Below are 21102 nucleotides of genomic sequence, written 5' to 3' on the forward strand. Positions count from 1 at the left end.
CCTGCAAAATGTCTTGATAAACTTGGGAATTCATTTTTCTTTCGATGATAGCAATCCGTCCAGGCCCTGACGCAGCAAAGCAGCCCCAAACCATGATGCCCCCACCACCATACTTCACAGTTGGGATGAGGTTTTGATGTTGGTGTGCTGTGCCCCTTTTTCGCCACACATAGCGTTGTGTGTTTCTTCTCCTCCACAGTATGGGGAGGAGCAATCACTAATGCCATCACTCCTACTTATACTGACTTGTTTGTTGGCAGCAAATGCTATTTGCCAGCTACGGACTGGGAATTTAAAGTGGTCCTAGAAAAAATACTAAAAGTGGCCCTGTTCTATAGTGGGGTCCAAATTGATGGAAGGCAGGGCTAACACAAGTAGACCGAGCCAGCAATACCATATTGTGGCACATTATACCACCCCAACAGAGCCAAATACCACAATCCATCACAAAATACTGCCCCCAGCAGCACAAAATACATCCCCAAAAACTTCCACTGGCTGGCAGTGTTACAACTGCATCCCAACTGCGCTATGTGTCAGGGTCCTTAGACCCCTCTTGTATCTATCAGTGCCAACTTTGTCCATCTTCAGTGGGTAGTGCACATATTTTTTTTGCAATGAAAACAATGGCTAATCAACACCAAATAATAAGTGTATAGGCTGTCTACATCTGAAGTACCTCTCACTTGATGAGAAATTAACCCTAGAATGGAAATTGTAAATAACACACTTAGGAGAGTGGAGGCCATTTATATACATATCATGGAGGTATTCTGTGCATGTGAATTATTATAATATATATACACTGAACAAAAATATAAACACAGCACTTTCAGTTTTGCTCCCATTTTGCATGAGCTGAACTCAAAGATCTGAAACATTTTCTACATACACAAAAGACCCATTACTCTCAAATATTGTTCACAAATCTCTCTAAATCTGTGTTAGTGAGCACTTCTCCTTTGCCGAGATAATCCATCCCAACTCACAGGTGTGTCATATCAAGGACAGGTGCCTTAGACTGCTCACAATAAAATGTCACTCCGAAATGTGCAGTTTGATCACACAGCACAATGCCACAGATGTCGCACCGTTTGAGGGAGTGTGCAGTTGGCATGCTGACTGCAGGAATGTCTACCAGAGCTGTTGACCGTGCAATGAATGTTCATTTCTCTACCATAAGCCATCTCCAAAGGCGTTTCAGAGAATTTGGCAGTACATCCAACCAGCCTCACCACCGTAGACCACGTGTAACCACACCAGCCCAGGACCTCCACATCCAGCATGTTCACCTCCATACTTGTCTGAGACCAGCCACCCGGACAGCTGCAGCAACAATCGGTTTGCAGAACCAGAGAATTTATGCACAAACTGTCAGAAATCATCTGGGAAGCTCATCTGCATGCTCGTCGTCCTCATCAGGGTCAGGGCCTGACTGCAGTTCGTCGTCGTAACCGACTTGAGTCGGCAAATGCTCACATTCGAGGGCGTCTGGCACGGATGAGTCCTGGTTTCCACTGTCGTTTCTTTAAGACATGGTCAGTCAATCCAGAAAACACCCGAAGTCAATTCACATAAAACTTTGTGCCAGTACTGTACGGAGCAGGAGCTCCGTACAGTATAAAAATGTGTTGGCTCAGATGAGACGAAGTTATTGCTTCGCGAAGTCTCGCAAGACTTTGGGTAGTAACTTGATAAATTAATTTGTACTGTAAAAAAACATTTTCCGAACTCAGGTTCGGTTCCAAGGTACCACTTGGAACCGAACCCGAGTTCGGAAAATATTTTTTACAGTACAAATTAATTTATGACGTTATTATCAGAAGTCTCGCAAAACTTTGCGAAGCAATAACTTCAGCTCATCTGAGCCAACACATTTTTATACTGTACGGAGCTCCTGCTCCGTACAGTATTGGTACGAAATTTTATGCGAATTGACTTCGGATGTTTCATCCAAAGTTGATTCGCTCCTCCCTAATGAAAACCATTAAGATGCATTTACACGGCTTCCCAACAGTCGGCTGCTCGTTCAGTGGGGGTGAAGAGCTGCATTTACATGCAGCGATCATCTCCACAGTATGAATACGAGCGGTTGCTATTGCGATTGCTGATCCTAATACAGATGCATTGTTTGCTGCCCAGAAACCATTATTTATGTGCCTGCATGAATGACAGGATCACCCAATGAACTAAATTTTCGCTGGTTCATTAGCTGATCAGCGGCTCCTTTACATTTGCAGGTTGTTGGGACAAACGTTCGCAGGAACGTTTGTTCTTTATAATCTGCCCTTCTAAATCCACCTTTAAGCACTATAATGAAACTGCTCTCATGAGGACCGCCCCAAGAAAGGAAGACCAAGAGTTACCTCTGTTGCAGAGGATAAGTTCATTAGTTAACAGCCTCAGAAACCACAAATTAATAGCAACTCAAATTAGAGCCTCCATAAAGGCTTTAGAGAGATCAAGTACCAGACACGTTTAACATTAACTGTTAAGAAGAGATTCCGAGAATCAGGCCTTTTGCTGCAAAGAAGCCACTACTGAGGAACAAGTAGATCAATAGAGAGAATAGCGTGGACCAAGAAACACAAGGAATGAACATTAGACCAGTGAAAATCTGTATTTTGGGCTGATGAGTCAAAATTTGAGATTTTTAGATCAAACCTCCATGTCTTTGTGAGATGCAGAAAAGGTGAGGGATGGTTTCTACATGTGTGGTTCCCACTGTGAAGCATAGAGGAGAAGTTGTGATGGTTTGGGGGTGCTTTGAAGATGATACTGTTGGTGATTTATTCAAAATTCAAGGCACACTTAACCAGCATGGCTATCACAACATTTTGCAGCGACATGCCATCCCATCTGGTTTGCACTTAGTGGAACCATTATTTGTTTTTCAACAGGACAATAACCCCAAACACTCATCCAGGCTGTGTAAGGGCTTTTTCAGCAAGAAGGAGAGTGATAGAGTTCTGTGGCAGATGACACAGCCCCCAAGATCACCAGATCTTAACCCAATTGAGCTGGTTTGGGATAAATTGGACTACAGAGTGAAGCAAAAGCAGCCAACAAGTGCTTTGCACCAATGGGAAGTCTTTTAAGACCATTGGAAAACCCTTCTAGGAGACAAGCTCATAAAGCTGATTGAGAGAATGCCAACAGTGTGCAAAGAGGACACCAAAGCAAAAGGAGCTACTTTGAAGAATCTAAAATATAAAACATATTCTGGTCTGTTTTACACTTTTTTGCTAACTACTTAATTCCATATGTGTTGCTCCATACTTTTCATATCACAGTTGGGTTCAAGTATGGAGACCTTGTGGTTAGCGCTTAAATCCTGCTGTTGCTGTGGAACAACACACTGCGGGTGTGATGATTTGGGAAGCCATCACATATAGTGTTGAGCAAATTTTAAGGATAAATTTGATTTGCTGCGAAGCAGAATTTCCTAGTGCTTCGTAGTAACCAATCGATTTAACCTGAAATAGTATAAAAAAAAAAAAAATCATATATGGCGTATATGACGTCACCATGCCGGCTGGTATGATGATGTCATCTCAGGCCGCGCAAGATTTCGTGCTTTCGTGCCAGATCTTCAAGCAAGAGGCGGCCCAACAGGGTACTAGAGCGTCCTTTCAGTTGTACATTTTTCTCCAATAAAGTTATCCTTTCACTCTAATGTTGTAACGACTTACATATATTATCATTAGTTTCACACATAAAGTTTCATTAGATTCCAGCAACTCCTTTTTTGTATATGAGAGTATATTTATTAATATTCATCATATTCTAGCAATATTAAATCCTGGCTCTAATACAGAATCATACAAGCACAAAGTGAAAATGTTTTACTCACAGTAATTCTGTCCTTGGACTGCCGAAGAGCACTAGGAGTTTGTTGGGAATCACCCCCTGTTGGCACCAGCACAGGAAAAGAGGAAAAGAAAAACTTAATGGTTAAAGAGATATATTCAAATATCATGGAACCACCAGGAAGAGACCTGGATAGATCATTTTGTTTACTTGTAATGTCCATGTTATCAATAGCTGCACATGCTACCACTAATTTTAGCATAGCTTTGACTATGGCACCTTACATACTGCATAGTTTACATGTAATAATTTCCATATTTAAGTAAGAAAGAGTGTAAACAACAGGAACTTGCGTACACCTTGCTAGTGAAACTCAGTTAGTATAGTAGTGTATAACCTACAGAAAGGAGAAGATTAAGATTCGGGGTACATGGCCTTAGTCTTCATGTTTCTGCATGTTCTGTAAAAAGATCTGTTTTATGTTTTTGACACTCACCAGTGAGAAAACCCCCTTGATTATTTAAACGGTAAACTTTGATCATCACTGAATCTGTTTACTGCTGGGTGTTCACTGAAATAGTAATAGAAACTAATCTTCTCTTCAAATCACAGCTACAACCCTTAAATGTATATGGCCTGTCCAGGAAAAATACAGCTCACAACTGCCTGGAATGATTGTGGTTAAAACGTTTGATGTCACAGTGGTGACATAACAATGAAGACTAGTCAACAGGTTCTACTTACTCAGTGGTAACTCAGGAAGCGTAGCTCCACTAAATACATAATGTTACTATAGCCACAAGCTAGATGAAAAACACAAGCCAGACTGTGTTCAGCCAGCTAGCCAACCCTACCAGGATCTACAATATCTACACCTTGCATGTTATCTGAAACTGTCAAGTAGGCACTTCTTCAGGTGGCCATACATTTCTAATAGATGTTGACTGCATGCCATACCTAAAAAACTCTTTATACTCATGCGCGCTTAGTTCATCCGAGCATGCGTGTGTTTTCAATACTGAAACCTGTGGTGACAGTTTATCTCCTTTGACAATAAAGGATCAGGTATGTTCAAATTCAACATGCCCAATCTTTTTTGGCACTATGTAGACCAAATGAATGCCAGTGAAACATTTGGTCCTGCTGAAATCAGTGCCTTCAGCTGACCTAAGCCCGTAGTTGACGGTCACCTTTAGATTGTCAGTTGTTAATTCTTTGCTCATTTTCTCATGCAGAGAAGAGTAGCTACTGATCTCGTAATAACTGAACTTAGCATTTGAACTCTTAGCGCACAATTTCAATGAGATGTAAATTGTTAACATCGTATAGTTATGAGGGATTCAGCCTTCTGCCAACCTGGTTTCCTGAATGAACTCCAGAATGTTCATAAGCAACAATAAGACACTGGATTACACAGCCCCACCAGTTTATATAGTTTATAGATATTAGATCCAATAAATCTAAATGGAAACTGGAAATTCTACCTAGATAGAATATTTGAAAATGCATACTATCGTCCAAAATAGACAAAATCCTTATGACAGGAGAAATAAATATTGCCAAGTTGCCAGTGACACTGTCAAATTTATAAAGCTACACGTCTGACCAATGCTTAACTGTATACATTGTACATACATTATAGGTAAGTGATTACAAAGACTTAGGGAGTCATTTAGTAAGACCAGCGTTTAAGATGCTGGTCTTAATAACCTCAATATCTGGCAGTAGATCTGCCGGAGTTATGAAGAGACGCCAATCTAATTCTACGCCAGCTTCCTTGCTTACATTTACATTTAGACTATTTTCTACAACTAAAACAAGCATAGAAAATGACGAATGAGATTAACCTGCCAGCCCGTCCCCTTCCCTGCCAGTGCCACGCCCAACTATTGCGCCAAAATCTGTGCCTGAAATAAACTTAGTATACAGAGAGGAACAGAAGTATTTGAACACCCTGTGTTCTCCCACTTAGAAATCTCCCACTCTGAGAGACAGAATATTTTTTTTTAAGGAAATCACATTGCATGATTTTTTAAGAATTTATTTGTCTTGCACTGCTGAACATAAGTATTTGAACACTTGAGAAACACCTAAGAAAGGTGAGGAATCAGCCCATAACTACAAGGGAGGAGCTGGTCAATGACCTGAATAGAGCTGGGACCACAGTTTCAAAGGTCACTGTCGGTAGAACACTACACCGTCATGGTTTCAAATCATGCATTGCACAGAAGGTTACCCTGCTCAAGTCATCACATGTCCAGGCCCGTCTGAAGTTTGCCAATGACCATCTGGATGATCTAGAGGAGGCATGGGAGAAAGTCATGTGGTCAGATGAGACCAAAGTAGAACTTTTTGGTCTAAACTTCACTCATCATGTTTGGAGGAAAAAGAAGGGTGAGTTGCATCCCAAGAACACTATCCCTACTGTGAAGCATGGGGGTGGTAACATCATGCTTTGGGGGTGCTTTTCTGCGAAGGAGAGGATGAATGGGGCCATTTATTGTGAGATTTTGAGCAACAACCTCCTTCCTTCAGTCAGAGCATTAAAGATGGGTCGTGGCTGGGTCTTCCAACATGACAACGACCTGAAGCACAGCCCTGAAACCTGACAGATCTAGACGAGATCTGTGTGGAAGAGTGGGCCAAAATCCCTGTTGCAGTGTGTGCAAACCTGGTCAAGAACTACAGGAAACGTTTGACCTCTGTAATTGCAAAAAAAGGCTTCTGAACCAAATATTAACACTGATTTTCTCAGGTGTTCAAATACTTATGTTCAGCAGTGCAAGACAAATACATTCTTTAAAAATCATACAATGTGATTTCCTGATTTTTTTATTTTATTCTGTCTCTCAGAGTGGAAATGCACCTACAATGTGAATTTCAGACCCCTCCATGATTTCTAAGTGGGAGAACTTGAAAAATCGCAGAGTGTTCAAATACTTCCTCACTGTAGGTGTATTTCAGGATAATAAATGACCCCATTAATGTTCATAATAAGGAGAGCAGTTTGAGTAGCGATTGATTAAAGGACCTCGGGGTAAAGGAGGAGCAAGGCATGACATCTGTCTTTGGTGTTCTTTGAATCTACAAGGCCCCTCAGGTCATGCACTAGGTAGTGCTCCTTAAACTATATATATATATATATATGTGTGTGTATATATATATATATATATATATATATATACACACACACACACACACATACACACAATAACTATCTTATCTTTTCCCTCTTCTTGACCTGAACATGCCCACAATATTGGGTGTAAGCATTCTACTGGTTGGCCAGTTCAGGGGGGCCAGTTGCAGCTGAATAATTGGCTTTATTACCTAAATATATCTATCCTTTACTAGAGATGTGATCTAAATGCCCTTAAAGGGCCAAATATATTCTTTCTACATTTTTCAAACCAGCACCTAGACCAGAATACTTTTGTTATTGCATATAATAAAAAATGTAATATAGCCACTGAGCTTCTTAATAAAATGTATCTGTATAGCGCCACCTGCTGTTTGTTGTTTTCCTTATTTCTTGTCCACCTCACTGAGGTGGTCGCATGCACTGAGTTTAAATCTTCAACTGCCACCAGCCCTATCTTCTGATAGGAGCTGTGTCAGTTACAGGGAATAAGCTGCAGAAGAAAGGACATACCCCCTGAGAAAGGACACCCCCCTCGCTGCCAGCCTGTAAAGAATCTAGCAGAACTATTGGAGTAATGAATGAGAAGATCTTTGATTCTGTATAGGGTATAGGACTGGTTCTAGCTTTGTTAGAAAAAGATTACGATGTACTATATGATGTCATTTTTTTTTACATCAATCATGACATAACCCTTTTAATGATACCCTATTTCTTGAGTGTTCTTACCAACAGCCTTAATTTAGAAGTTGGAACAATGAACAGGAGCATGCATTTAGAAGATATATAAGCCGAAGACACAAAAACATCACTGATCTCTACAGTAGCATAGAAAAAAATTGATGTAGCTAATGTATGAGACGGAGGCAAATCAATGGAAATGTGTACCATGGTTGCAATCGATCATGAAGTTTCCACCAGAACAGAGACATGGATTTACAAACTTCTAAGAAAGCACTAAGTCACTATGCCAAGATACAACCAATGCACGCTTATGGCTCTCGCAAGCGAATGTGATCATGAGTTCTGCAAAGAAATGAACAAGAATCCATAAATAAACAAATAGAACAGGAAATGAAATAAGAAGCAACGTAAAACATGGAAGCCTTGGACATGGAATCTCATTATCATGGAATTCTGGAAATTCTTAAATGGGATAGAAAAAAATAAATATAAGAGAAGAAAGTCTGCAGGGATGAAATCTGCAAGCCACATAACATAAAACCAACCAAAAGAATGTTTGCCAGCCACATTTGCAAAAAACTGAACAAAGCAGTCACCTGCCGGCTTCCTCCTCACGCAGGCCTGATGGGCAGGTCTAGACTGCTTGACCGCAGGTTTTAAAATTACTTTCCTGGAGGGAGAGTGGGGCTGAGCATCAGATTTTTTACCAATTTCTGCTTTCTTAAGAACTGCTATAGAGGAAATAAGAAAAAATAGAAAAAAAAGCACATAGTCAGGGGAGTTAACATAGCTAATTATCATGAGCTTTCATGGTGTAAAATATTTAGGTTCCCTGGCTGTCTCGCCATGCTGTACTTGGATGTAAAAGATGAGTAAGCGATGGACCTTTTTTCCTTCTCACTTCATCTCTGGAGGTTGCACTAGATTCCCTTTTAGTTATTTTCCTTTCAGGAGTAGACATGCGACCTCGGCCACTCTTGAAAGGTTTGTCCTTCCTGTATCTTTCAACTGGAACCTTCATTATTTCTCTTTCCTCCTTCTCCTCCTTAGGAATGGGTTCTATTGCTTCAGTCCTGTCATCATCTGTGCACATGAAAAGAGTTAGGACAGCAGCATATACACATGTGGTCATATAGAAAACAGTCCGTGAAAAAATAACACGTGCAACAAACGCCATTGTACGTTTAGATCGGTGTGTGAGTTCTCCATCGGGCAAATGTGTTGTGGTTGTCACAGAATTATAGGTCATAAAGGGGGTTTCTATGAATTTACATAAAGTTTTCGGCATAAATAAAAGAATAATAAACTTTTCAATATACATACCTACTCATTTTGTTTGTTGCTCTGGCCCCTGCCTCTTGGAAATGACATGTCGTCCATAGCTACAAAACATCAAGTGAACGCATAGGGCAATGGTTGCCAGAAGCACCACTGCTTTGTCACTATGAATGATAATGCTGGGAGTCACCCGTGGCACACGACCCATCACTGTGCACCAACGGAAGTCAGGAATGGTTGGGGGGATGCAGAGATTGGTAAGGTAATTATATTGAAAAGCTTATAACTTTTCTATTGTAAAGATACCCTTTAACCCAGCTACGTCTCGATTAGCCAAGCATTCCTATAAACTATCTTGTGAAATAAATGTTCCCTTTGTATTTTAACTAATTTAAGATTCTACATTTGAATTTAGTGATTCACTGAAATTAAAATGGCAAAGTACAAATTACTTTGTAGAAATAGAAGCAGTGATCTGTCTGCTGGGTAACCCAACACGCCCCTTCTCTTTAATAAACTAGTAATTATACAGTTGTCATCTTTTAGAGCGGAAAGCTGTTTATTGGGCTAAAATAGTGGCATTGCATGTTTGGTACAGTCGCTGTTATGCTGAGCTCATTGCAGCTTTATGGCTAAGGATAGAATATTTCCAGTTCTAATAGAACATACCGCTACTCTATGATGTGGTTACCCACCAGAAGACTGGATCATCTATGACAGAAATATGCAGCCAGTTTTAGATTTATACATTTGTACTTGCCATTTCGCTCAGTTTATTTTTTATTTTTTTCCCCGCTGTGTTTTTTGGTGTTGGAAAAAGTCTCATTCACATTTTGAATTTGAAATTCATTCTTTTTAGGGATTGTTGTGTTTTTGTTTAATTACAGCAGGCTTGTTCACATCAGTTTTGCTGCATTTTGTTCATTGCAGTAGAAATTTATCAAGTAACATCTGCTTGGAAAAAACAGAATCAAGGGTTTTATGTGGTACAACTATATGCAATTTCAAGAAAAAGTAAATGAACCATTTGGAATTACATAGATTTCTGCACTGCTCACTAATAAAGTGTGATCTCACAGTTAGGCCTCTTTCACACGGGCAAAATGCGGGCCGCAATGCACGAGCACAGCCCGTGGGGCAGCCACAGCCGCGATCCGGACGTTCCACAAAAAGATAGGACATGTTCTATATTTTTGCGGAACGGAAGTACGGGACGAAACCCGACGGAAGCACTTCCGTAGGGTTCTGTTCCGTGCTTCCGTTCCGCACCATTCCGCATATCCGGATTTGCGGACCTATTGAAGTGAATGGGTCCGCATCCGTGATGCGGAATGCCCACGGAACGGCACCCGTGTATTGTGGATCTGCAAATGCAGTCCACAATACGGCAACGGGGCACGCGCCCGTGTGAAGGAGGCCTTATAGACAGACACAGGCGCCTAACTGCATCCATAGCAGCTGCTACAGGGCCAGCACCAGCAGGGAGTCCAGGACAGCACAATCATGAGGAGGACAAACTATTTACTTTCAGGACATGCCACCCGTGGCAGCAGGAGGCCTGGGACGTATGTGCTATAGTGGCACTGGCACAATAGACGCTGCACAAAGAGCAAGGTGGGGGGGGACAATTTTATTGCCAACATAGCTCAGCACTGGCGAGAGATAAGCGGTAGGGAAGGCCTAAATGATGTCATTAACATGTGCGGGAAGAGAGACCTCAGCAGTGCAGAAGAGAAGCGCTGAAGGACCTGTGGGATGTCATAGTGTGAGGAGGAGGAACATCCTGTGCTTGGAGGAGAGGGATAGTGGTCTCAAAATTAAGAGCTGTAGTTCTTTCTTTATACTCACTCCCTGTGATGTCATGTTGGAAGTTGTAGTTCATTCCTCTTATACCCCCTCCCTGAATAATGTCTACTGATGTCCTATAATAACAGTATGGTAGTGCTGGGAGTTGTTATCCTCTCTTGTTATATTCCTCTCCATGTAATGTCAACTGATGCCCCATAATAAAAGTGTGGACATGCTGGGAGTTGTAGTTCTCTCCGCATATCCCTCTCCCAGGAATGTCCACTGATGCCCTATAAAAGTCTGGACATGCTGGGAGTTGTAGTTTTTGCCTCTTATACTTCTCTCCCTGTAATGTCCTCTGATAGCGCATAATAACATCCTTGAAATGCAGGGAGTCACCCATGGCTTGTGACCCATCACTGCTTTGGCCATTCATTGACGGCAGTGATCATTCCCCGCATCAAAATGGATGTTGATGTGGGCAGACCTGGGACCTGCTGAGCCAGCAGTGGAGCATGAACCCGGTAGCGGGGATCAGGTTAGTATGATCACTACTGTGGGTCTGGTAGCAAGTTGATCCTGCGCCATACGTATTGGGGCCCCTGCTGGGGTTGTTGGGAGGTTGCTTGGGGGCAGCCCATTCCAAAATTTGCTATGGGGCCCAGTCATTTCTAGTTATGCCTCTGGACAGACAAAATGTAACTAAACTACTAACACACAAACATCTGTACCACGCGTGTCTTTTATTAAGCATATTGAGTAAACATCCACAGCGCAAGGAGGAAAAGCAAATGAACGCTTGGATTTGATACCCTGTAGATCCCCCTATAGCAGCAATCACCTCCACCTAACATTTCTCGTAGATGCAAATAAGATTTGCACAATGTTGAGAAGGAATTTTGGGCCATTCCTCCTGCCAAATAGGTTTATCTACATAGTGGCAATTCTATATACATATCTCCTTTTTCAACCATTCTTTAGTTGATTTACTTGTATACATTGGGTCATTGTATTGTTGCATCACCAAACGTCCATTCAGCTTGAAGTCATGTTGAGGTCCTCTTTAAGAAAGAAGTTTATTTGTTCTCCATGCAAAGTGGATTTCTACCAAGTGTATTAATTCAATACATGAATGGTACAACTGTTCGTGTGTCATTAGGTTAGGCTACTTTCACACTAGCATTTTAGTTTTCCGGTATTGAGATCCTTCATAGGGGCTCAATACTGGAAAAAAAACGCTTCAGTTTTGTCCCCATTCATTGTCAATGGAGACAAAACTGAACTGAACGGAATGCTCCAAAATGCATTCCGTTCTGTTTAGTTGCGTTCCCAGACCGGAGAGCAAACTGCAACATGTTGTAGTTTGCCTTCCGTCCTGGGATGCAGAGCAAGACGGATCCGGCATGACCTCCAATGCAAGTCAATGGGGACGGATCTGTTTTCTCTGCCACAATCTGCCACAATGGAAAACGGATCTGTCCTCCATTGACTTGACATTGACAATGTAGTTCATGACAGATCCGTCTTGGCAATGTTAAAGATAATACAACCAGATACGTTCATAACGGATGCAGACGGTTGTATTATCAGTAACGGAAGCATTTTTGCTGAACCCTGCCGGATCCAGCAAAAATGCTAGTGTGAAAGTAGCCATAGAATGTGTTGTCTATAACTGTGACTTTGATAACCAGAAGACAACATTTTACTAGTAATCAATGCAGTTAATTCCAAATGGTTCACTTACTTTCTCTTGTATCTGTAGATTCCTATATATGTATTTCAGGAATATTTCCTAAAATTGGTTCTCTAACAAAAAATGCAAGTATTGCTTTGGTGATACACGAAAGGTTTTGATGATTTGAGAACAAGGGTAGGTTTTTTTCCTCTTAAAACAGCACCACTGCTGTCCATGGGCCGTGTCTGGTATCGCTACTCAACTTCCTTCACTTGAATGGGGCTGAGCTACCATACTAGATACAGTCTATGCATAAGAGTGGCACTGTTTAAGACAACCCTTATGAATGCAGTGGAAAGATTGTGGCAGTTGACTTGGTGGGGAACATCAAAGCTTTCTAAAACTCTAACAAAAAGTGACATACAGTACTAGGACGAAGTTATCCATAGACAGATGCAAGAAAATAAGTTTTAGCTGCAATTTTTTGCTTTGTGAATGTAACTTGTCCAAACTGAGCAATTCAAGGTAACATATGCGCTTACTGTATACCTGCATATACTGTAAGATTCATCATGGCTATATTAACCAAATGTTACAGTGTACATAAAAGTATGCTCTGAATTACATTTCCATGTAATGCTGAAAAAGTAATTTTATTGGTTGCATTAAAAGGGTTTTCCTGGTAAGTTGTTTTCTAACAAAATAGGGCGGAAGGGGTTAAAAGAATATTAATAATTATCTCCATTGAACACCTTCTACTGCCAGTCTCCTGCTGCTGCAGTTCCTGTTAAAGTAAAGAGCAGCAAGGACCGGAGCTGCCTCTGAGGAGGCAGCTAATGCATCTTTTTTATTTTTTTTATTTTTAACCTCTTGTGACCTGTATTGTTAAAATAAAAACTCATTCGAAAACTCCATTAATATCCCTAAGATCATTGGATAACTTCTGGTATTTAGTGGCTTAACTGATAACTCACTTAATAGAAGAGAATGGAACGGTTACCCACCTTGTGTGTCCACCCAGATGCTATCTGTATCCAATACTGAATCATCTATGGTTGTCTCATCTTTGTAATCATCCTGTGTTTCTGTCTTGTATTCTGTTTCTATTGTCTCATCTTTGTAATCATCCTGTGTTTCTGTCTTGTATTCTATTTCTATTTCTGGAGAAGCAAGCATGCAAGGTGATCCTTCTCTGGGTCCTTCATGGGATTCTTCTTCAATTACTTCTTCTTCCTCCTCCTCCTCCTCCTCCTCCTCTTCAGAAGGCTTTCCTTCTGTTTCAGAAAGTTCAGATGCTGCAAAGCGGACATTGTGAGTCACACTTTCACCCTCATCTGTAGCAGTTTGCACCACCTTAATAAAGTCATCTTCAACTGTGACTACAGACTCAATAATACCTGTTGCTTCCTCAAGATACTCTGCAGTTGGTTCTTTGACTACTTCTTCTTCTCCAGGATGTTGTGGTGTTTCTGGTGTTATATCTGTGTTGCATTCATCTATCACTTCTACCTCTAGATCCTCCTTATCATCTACAGCCATCTCTTGGTCACCTACAGCCTGGGTCACCTGGTCCATTTCATCCTTTTTCATAAGTGTCTCAACTGGGTGTTCTTCTTGAGGTTCACTTACTTTTTCAATTTGTACTTCCTCTGTGTCCTTTTCTTCAACCTCACATGTTGAAATTACAACACTTTGTGCTGGCTCATTTGTGATATTTGTAGTGGTTTCTTTGCTGTCAGGTTTCTGTACATCAGTAATTGTTACATCTTTGGATGCTTGTGATGATTCTGGAGTCTGTTCTGGTTCTCCACTGGATTCATAAGATTCTTCTTTGTCAACTGCTTCTTGATGCACTAAGTCAGGCTTTGCACCTTTCTCCTTTAATTCTAAATCAGAAAGCTTGGAGACTTCTTTAATCTGGGAAGCCTCTTCCTCAACTTCTACTTTTACCATAGTAGATTCAGATTCTTTAGTTTCATTTTCTGGCTGAGATACCTTTTGATCCTGTGGCTCACCTTTTGTTGATTCAGTTAATTTAGTTTCATTTTCTGACTGAGATGCTTTTTGTTCCAGTGGCTCAGCTTTTGTTGATTCAGTCACCTGTTGGTGACTAAATGTTTCCTCAGTAGACAACTTTGTTTGTTCCATATCTGATAGACCTGAAACTGTTATAGGGCATGTGTCAATTTCCGAAAGTTTAGTTATGGATTCTTCCTTTGAGACATTTACTTCTTCACTGTCTTTTTCAACTAGTGTTTCTGATAATAAATCTGTTTTCTGTACTGAAGTAACTTTAGTATCTTCCAATTGTGTTTTTTGCTCAGAGGTAACTTGATCTTCTTTTAAATCACTCTGTTCCTCAACCTTTTCTACAACAGTATCAAGCTTACTTTCAGACTTTTTCTCAGACTCTGTGTCCAAACCCATGGCAACAGGTTCACTGGTGAATTCCTGTCTTTCTTTACTAAGCCTCTCTGCAGCAGCTAGTTTGACCTCAATGATTGATGGATCCATAGCAAGACCTTCATAAAGTGTAGTCATTCCACCACTTAGATTTTCACTGTCTTGTACAGGGGATGGCAGAGGTACAGTGTACTTATTGAAAACACAATAGCCTAATTCTTCTTGCTGGCTGTCTGTCTTTACAAGTAGGTTGCTACCGTCAATCACAGATGCTTGTTGGCTTATGTTACTTTCATCTATAATTATTTCAGAGCTTGCAGACTTTCTTCTGGCAGCATCGGATTCTGGACTACCAGAATCTAATCTTGACCTTGGGCCTGTTAAATCTAACATCTCTGGCAAGTCAGGTGCCATAATTGTACCATTTTTGTAGTACTCTTTTGCTGGGTACTGTGATTCACATAATGGCTCTAACTCAAATCGTTCTTTACCTGTGTCTTTCCCTGTTTCATTTTTGTCTTCCTCCTCTTCCTTCTGTTCTGGTTCTTCTGGGAATGAAAGAGCTTTTTCTATTGAAGGAGTGGTTGCTGGTAAATCACCGTCATCTCCTTCATCTAAGCTTCCACTAGTGTTAGATAGAATATCAGTGGCTAATGGGGACAGATCATGGGCACGAGCATAAGTGAAGCCTAGTGCTATGGAGTCAAGACAAGACATGGGAAGATTTATAGACATACTTCTCTGCTCAATGGCAGATCTACCACCAAGTCCTAGACTGCGGCTCAGAGTCAGATCATCTTTATTTTTGCTATGGAATTCTGATTTGTCTGAATAGATATTTGGATCAATAGTAAACAGACGATCTCCTGATGATAAACATGACTGCAGTTTTGTAGAAGTAAGTGAGCTATAGCCGACATCTTGAGCAGAAGCGCTGCCTTTTTCATCGGGCATTGGGGCTAAATCTTCATCATCCTCTTCTTCTTCATCATCATCTCCTTTGGCTATATGTGGTATTGAACAGGCCTCATATGGAGGTTCTTTGACGTCAGTCAGCTCGTAGTAATCACTGCTCTTTTGGACATTACTTTCTAATCTTTCCTCTTTCAATGCAGATGTTTCAAAATATGTTGACATTCCAGATTTATCTTCATCCAGTTTAGTTTTATGTTCATCTACAGCTTTGCTGTCAGTCTGAACATCTGGTAAAACATTTTCATTATGGGATTCCAGCACGCTTTCTTTTTTGTCGTACACAAATGGTTCTGTACTACTCTCTAATGGCACATCTATTTTCTCTGCATCATGCATCTCAAGGTGACCTGTAGCTTTTGAATGTATCAACTCATCTTGACTACTGGTGATATCTTTTATGGTGGACTCTTTGTTAACATTGTCTTTCAGCTGCTGTGTGCTTTCATCAGACTTGCTAGCAATAATCTCATCTTGCTTTGTTGGAATGTCTGATTGACCTAACACTTCTGACTTGGAATGACTGTCACCCCTTTCCTCAATGTACTTATCAGATGCCACTGAACTTGGGATGTCCTGTTTCTGAACACTTGTCATGCTAGTGGTGTCTGCCTCTGAATGAGCTGACTCTCTCTTGTAGCTATCACTTGCGCTATCTTTGGTGGTTTCTAAAATATTAATTGGTTCTGTAACAGGCAATGGAGTATGTGAAGAAAGTTCCTCTATCACAGTCTGGTCTTTATCCGATATTGGAGAAGGTGTTTCAGTTTGACTTGAAGAAAGACTAGGGAATATATTTTCTTTCTCATTGGTTGGGTGCTCGGTTGAAAGTTTGCCTTTGCTTTCAGCTGTGACCCCACTAAAGTCTAGTTGTTCACCTTCAGGAGATGTTGGAGTACATGGCTCTACAGAAAATGAATAAACATGTGGAGTCGTAAATGTCACATCAGTACTAGACATCTGTAGGGCTGATGGTAATTTCTCATTTTTTTCAGATTTCTTTCCAGCCTGCTCCGAAGATCCTGGTTCCATGGTATCTTGCTTAGTCTTCTCCTCAGTCTTAGTTTTCGTTAAAGGAATATCTTCAATGGTGTCTACTGCTTCCACAGAATAAGGCAGAGAATCCAATTGTCCTTGTGCCCCCGTCTTCGAGGCTGAAAGTACATCTAAAGCAGTTTGATTTTTTTTCACAACATATTAACTAGAAATATGACAGACACCATAGCACATGGATGCGTAGCCAATGAATGCAAGCAACTATAAATACAAACTTATTTGTAAAGTAGGACAACCTACTTTTGTATGAAGCATGTGCTCCATACAATGTAACCTGATTACCACATGATATATTCCAAACATTATATTAAATTTAAAGTGGTATTAGCATAAATGCCCTGTTCTCACTGTAGATAATGATATAGATAGTAATATAGTCGAGTGTTTAAACTGATATGCTTGTGCTAGGTATATTAAAATAATGAAGACATTTTTGAGACTGAAAAATATTGTTTTACATATTGAATGTCAGATATTGAGGTGTTTATAGGGTTGTCTGCTCTTTGACAGTTTCTATAATTTAACTGTGTCTATCCAGGGAATTGAAGCACATTATCAGAAAAATTGAGGTTTGAAAGCTATATGGTTTAGTTAAATTTATTAAGGCCTGGAATGTATTTAACATAAAAAAGAAGGCCACTCACCTATTCACCAGTGCTCCATTCCAGCCATGAGGGTCTTATCCCCACTGCTTCTGGTCCCCCATGGACTAGAAGTGTAATATCCAGGGCAGCCATTCAACGGCCTGAGTAGTCAAGTGCCGTTCAGAAACACATTGCCACTGAATCCAGTAAATGGAAATGCCTGTGATGACAGACAGGACGTCACACTTCCTTTCCACAGGGGACACAGTGGGCACAAGACCCTAAATGCTCGAACAGAGTGCTGGTGAGTAAGTTATTTTTTATTTTTTAAGTTAAATGCATTCCATGCCTTAGTTGATTTTATCTTTCGTGTCAAATAAACCCTTTTCAGAAATTAATCAGCACATATTTTTGAACATATTAATCGTAAAAAGTAAAATAGATTTCCCTTTAGTGTTGGCCAAAGACAAGGGAAAGTTATCAATCTTGATGCTACCATAAATATGCCTGTTTGGCTCAGCTAAACATGCACATTTTCTTCACTAGGGAAACAAATGGCTGCCACATATATTGGGGTAAACTACTGCTCTGGACAGTCTTAAATTCTTCCTGCTGCACCTTAGTTTCTCCAGAAAGGGGTTAAAGGAGGAGTCATTAATGCCCCATAAACATTAGTCTAGCAATTTTGATAGGATTTCTGAAAAAAAATCTGATGTCTATGACCAGCTTTAGAAACCACATGGAAAATGTACACATGTAGTTTAAATGTTTTTCTATTTTATCTAGAGGGATCAAAAAACAAACAAACACATACACATTACCACACATGGTCTAAACTGCAATGTATCAATGGCAATAATAATTTATAAATTCCATAAAATGTGCAGGAGGCCTAGGTGGCTAATAGCAGACAAATCAGATTCCAGTTTTCTAAAGCCAGATGAAATGCATAATCTGGTTGGTTTCGTTTATGGTTTTACAAACCAAACCTATGATGATTTGGAAGTGCTACCAAGTGAAAATGATTTTATAATTAATCAGGTTACACTGTATCAGGTTAAAAAAAAATCAAAGCAAATAAAGGTGCATCAATAAAACATAAATCATTCAATATATTTAAAATGAATATCTTACTCAGAATTAGCTGAAAGGTTGTTTCTAAATATATTGAGTATTTAACTGAATTAAAAGGACTTACACCAAATAAACCTTAAGATCTCAGTATTATAGGTTATCCCCTACATTGCACTGTCTATGCTGAGGCATTCAAATAGATCTGTCACTTTAAACACCCTGCTCCATCTACAGGTTACAAAGCAGGAGGAGCTTTGCAGATTGAGATATAGTTTTGGGATTCAGTATAAAGTGTAATTTATTGGGGAAAATCTTTGCTTGCTCTGAGTTTATGAGTCTGAGGCAGTATGATTGAGAGTCAATGTATCTCTGCAAGGCTGGCAATCATTGAGTGAGCCCGTCCTCCAGACACATTAGCCCAGAGCAAGCAGGAGTTTCGAGTTATCAATCTGCACCACCTTGTTCTTCTTTAGAAGACACTGTACATAGGGCTCATTGTGACAAATCCACTATAATATCACTCGTATACTTCTAGGTTCTATACAGTGGATATAAAAAGTTTACACACCCCTGTTAAAAAGTGATAAATCATTTCAGAACTTTTTCCACCTTTAATGTGACCTATAAACTGTACCACTCAATTGAAAAATAAACTGAAATCTTTTAGGTGGAGGGAAGAAAACAAAAACAAAAACAAATAATGTGGTTGCATAAGTGTGCACACCCTCTTATAACTGGGGATGTAGCTGTGTTCAAAATTAAGCAATCACATTCAAAATCATGTTAAATAGGAGTCAGCATACACCTGCCATCATTTAAAGTGCCTCTGATTCACCCCAAATAAAGTTTAGCTGCTCTAGTTGGTCTTTCCTGAAATTTTCTTAGTCACATCCCAAAGAAAAAGCCATGGTCCACAGAGAGCTTCCAAAGCATCAGAGGGATCTCATCGTTAAAAGGTATCAGTCAGGAGAAGGGTACAAAAGAATTTCCAAGACATTAGATATACCATGGAACACAGTGAAGATAGTCCTCATCAAGTGGAGAAAATATGGCACAACAGTGACATTACCAAGAACTGGACGTCCCTCCAAAAGTAATGAAAAGACGAGAAGAAAACTGGTCTGGGAGGCTACCAAGAGGCCTACAGCAACATTAAAGGAGCTGCAGGAATATCTGGCAAGTACTGGCTGTGTGGTACATGTAACAACAATCTCCCGTATTCTTCATATGTCTGGGCTATGGGGTAGAGTGGCAAGACGAAAGCCTTTTCTTGGAAAAACATCCAAGCCAGGCTACATTTTGCAAAAACACATCAAAAGTCTCCCAAAAGCATGTGGGAAAATGTTTTATGGTCTGATGAAACCAAGGTTGAACTTTTTGGCCATAATTCCAAAAGATAAACAACACTGCACATCACCAAAAGAACACCATACCGACAGTGAAGCATAGTGGTGGCAGCATCATGCTTTGGGGCTGTTTTTCTTCAGCTGGAACTGGGGCCTTAGTTGAGCTAGAGGGAATTATGAACAGTTCCAAATACCAGTCAATACTGGCACAAAACCTTCAGGCTTCTGCTAAAAAGCTGAACATAAGGAGGAACTTCATCTTTCAGCATGACAACGACCCAAAGCATACATCCAAATCAACAAAGGAATGGCTTCACCAGAAGAAGATTAAAGTTTTGGAATGGCCCAGCCAGAGCCCAGACCTGAATCCGTTTGAAAATCTGTGGGGTGATCTGAAGAGGGCAGTGCACAGGAGATGCCCTCGCAATCTGACAGATTTAGAGTGTTTTTGCAAAGAAAAGTGGACAAATCTTGCCAAGTCAAAATGTGCCATGCTGATAGACTCATACCCAAAAATTCTGAGTGCTGTAATAAAATCAAAAGGTGCTTCAACAAAGTATTCGTTAACGGGTGTGCACACTTATGGAACCATATTATTTTATTTTTATATACTTTCTTACCTCTACCTCTATATTTCACTTTGTTTTTCAATTGAGTTGTACAGTTTACAGGTCACATTAAAGATTGAAAAAGTTCTGAAATTATTTATCTTTGTCTCATTTTTTTACATCACAGAAACCTGACATTTTAACAGGGGTGTGTAGACTTTTTACATCCACTATATATAAAGAAATTACGCCTAGAGAGTTGATTTAAGAATAGCTGTGAAGCCTAAATAGGACTCTGATGGATGAATGGGTTTGCTAGTTTAGCATTAAAGGGGTTGTATCACACAAAAAATATAGTTAAAATGTATATGTTCAAAAAATAATACAAAGTCTCAGCCTGATAGAATGTTATGAAAAAGCAAAATAATACATTTTTAATAAAGAATGGGTAATCTAAAAATAAAGGGGACTTATCGCCCTCTTTAGTCCAGAACAGGCCAACAGGTTACTTATGCATGTGGATAGTAACCTATTGGCCTGTTCTGGACTGAAGGGGTGATAAGTACCTTTTATTTTTAGATTACCCATTCTGTATAAAAAAAAAAAAAATAATTATTTTGCTTTTTCATAACATTCTATCAGGCTGAAACTTTATATAAAAAGGGGTTGTCCCACAACAGACATCTATCCCCTATCCAAGTACTATGCTCAGCTATCTCTAGAGGTCCTATAGAGTTGAATGGAG

At 40.0% G+C, this 21102-nt stretch overlaps 1 protein-coding gene across 6 annotated transcripts in view; it reads right to left on the reverse strand.

Moving 5' to 3' along the window:
• The window catches only part of MAP2 (microtubule associated protein 2), an 86030-nt gene that overhangs the window by 22332 nt on the left and 42596 nt on the right, over positions 1 to 21102 (reverse strand). For 2 of the 6 annotated variants that reach the window (XM_044302624.1, XM_044302622.1), the window contains 3 exons: positions 13379 to 16903; positions 8489 to 8716; positions 7843 to 8364 (listed from right to left, as the gene is read on the reverse strand). In XM_044302624.1, coding sequence (XP_044158559.1) covers positions 7967 to 8364; positions 8489 to 8716; positions 13379 to 16903 — 4151 coding nt within the window. In that variant the 3' untranslated portion in view covers positions 7843 to 7966. Of the gene's footprint in view, positions 1 to 3853; positions 3910 to 7842; positions 8365 to 8488; positions 8717 to 13378; positions 16916 to 21102 lie in introns of those variants that run through there. The other 4 variants (XM_044302625.1, XM_044302626.1, XM_044302628.1 and 1 more) reach the window with 3 other exon arrangements.

Source organism: Bufo gargarizans, chromosome 8, assembly GCF_014858855.1.
Source record: "Bufo gargarizans isolate SCDJY-AF-19 chromosome 8, ASM1485885v1, whole genome shotgun sequence".
Taxonomy (NCBI): Eukaryota; Metazoa; Chordata; class Amphibia; order Anura; family Bufonidae; genus Bufo; species Bufo gargarizans.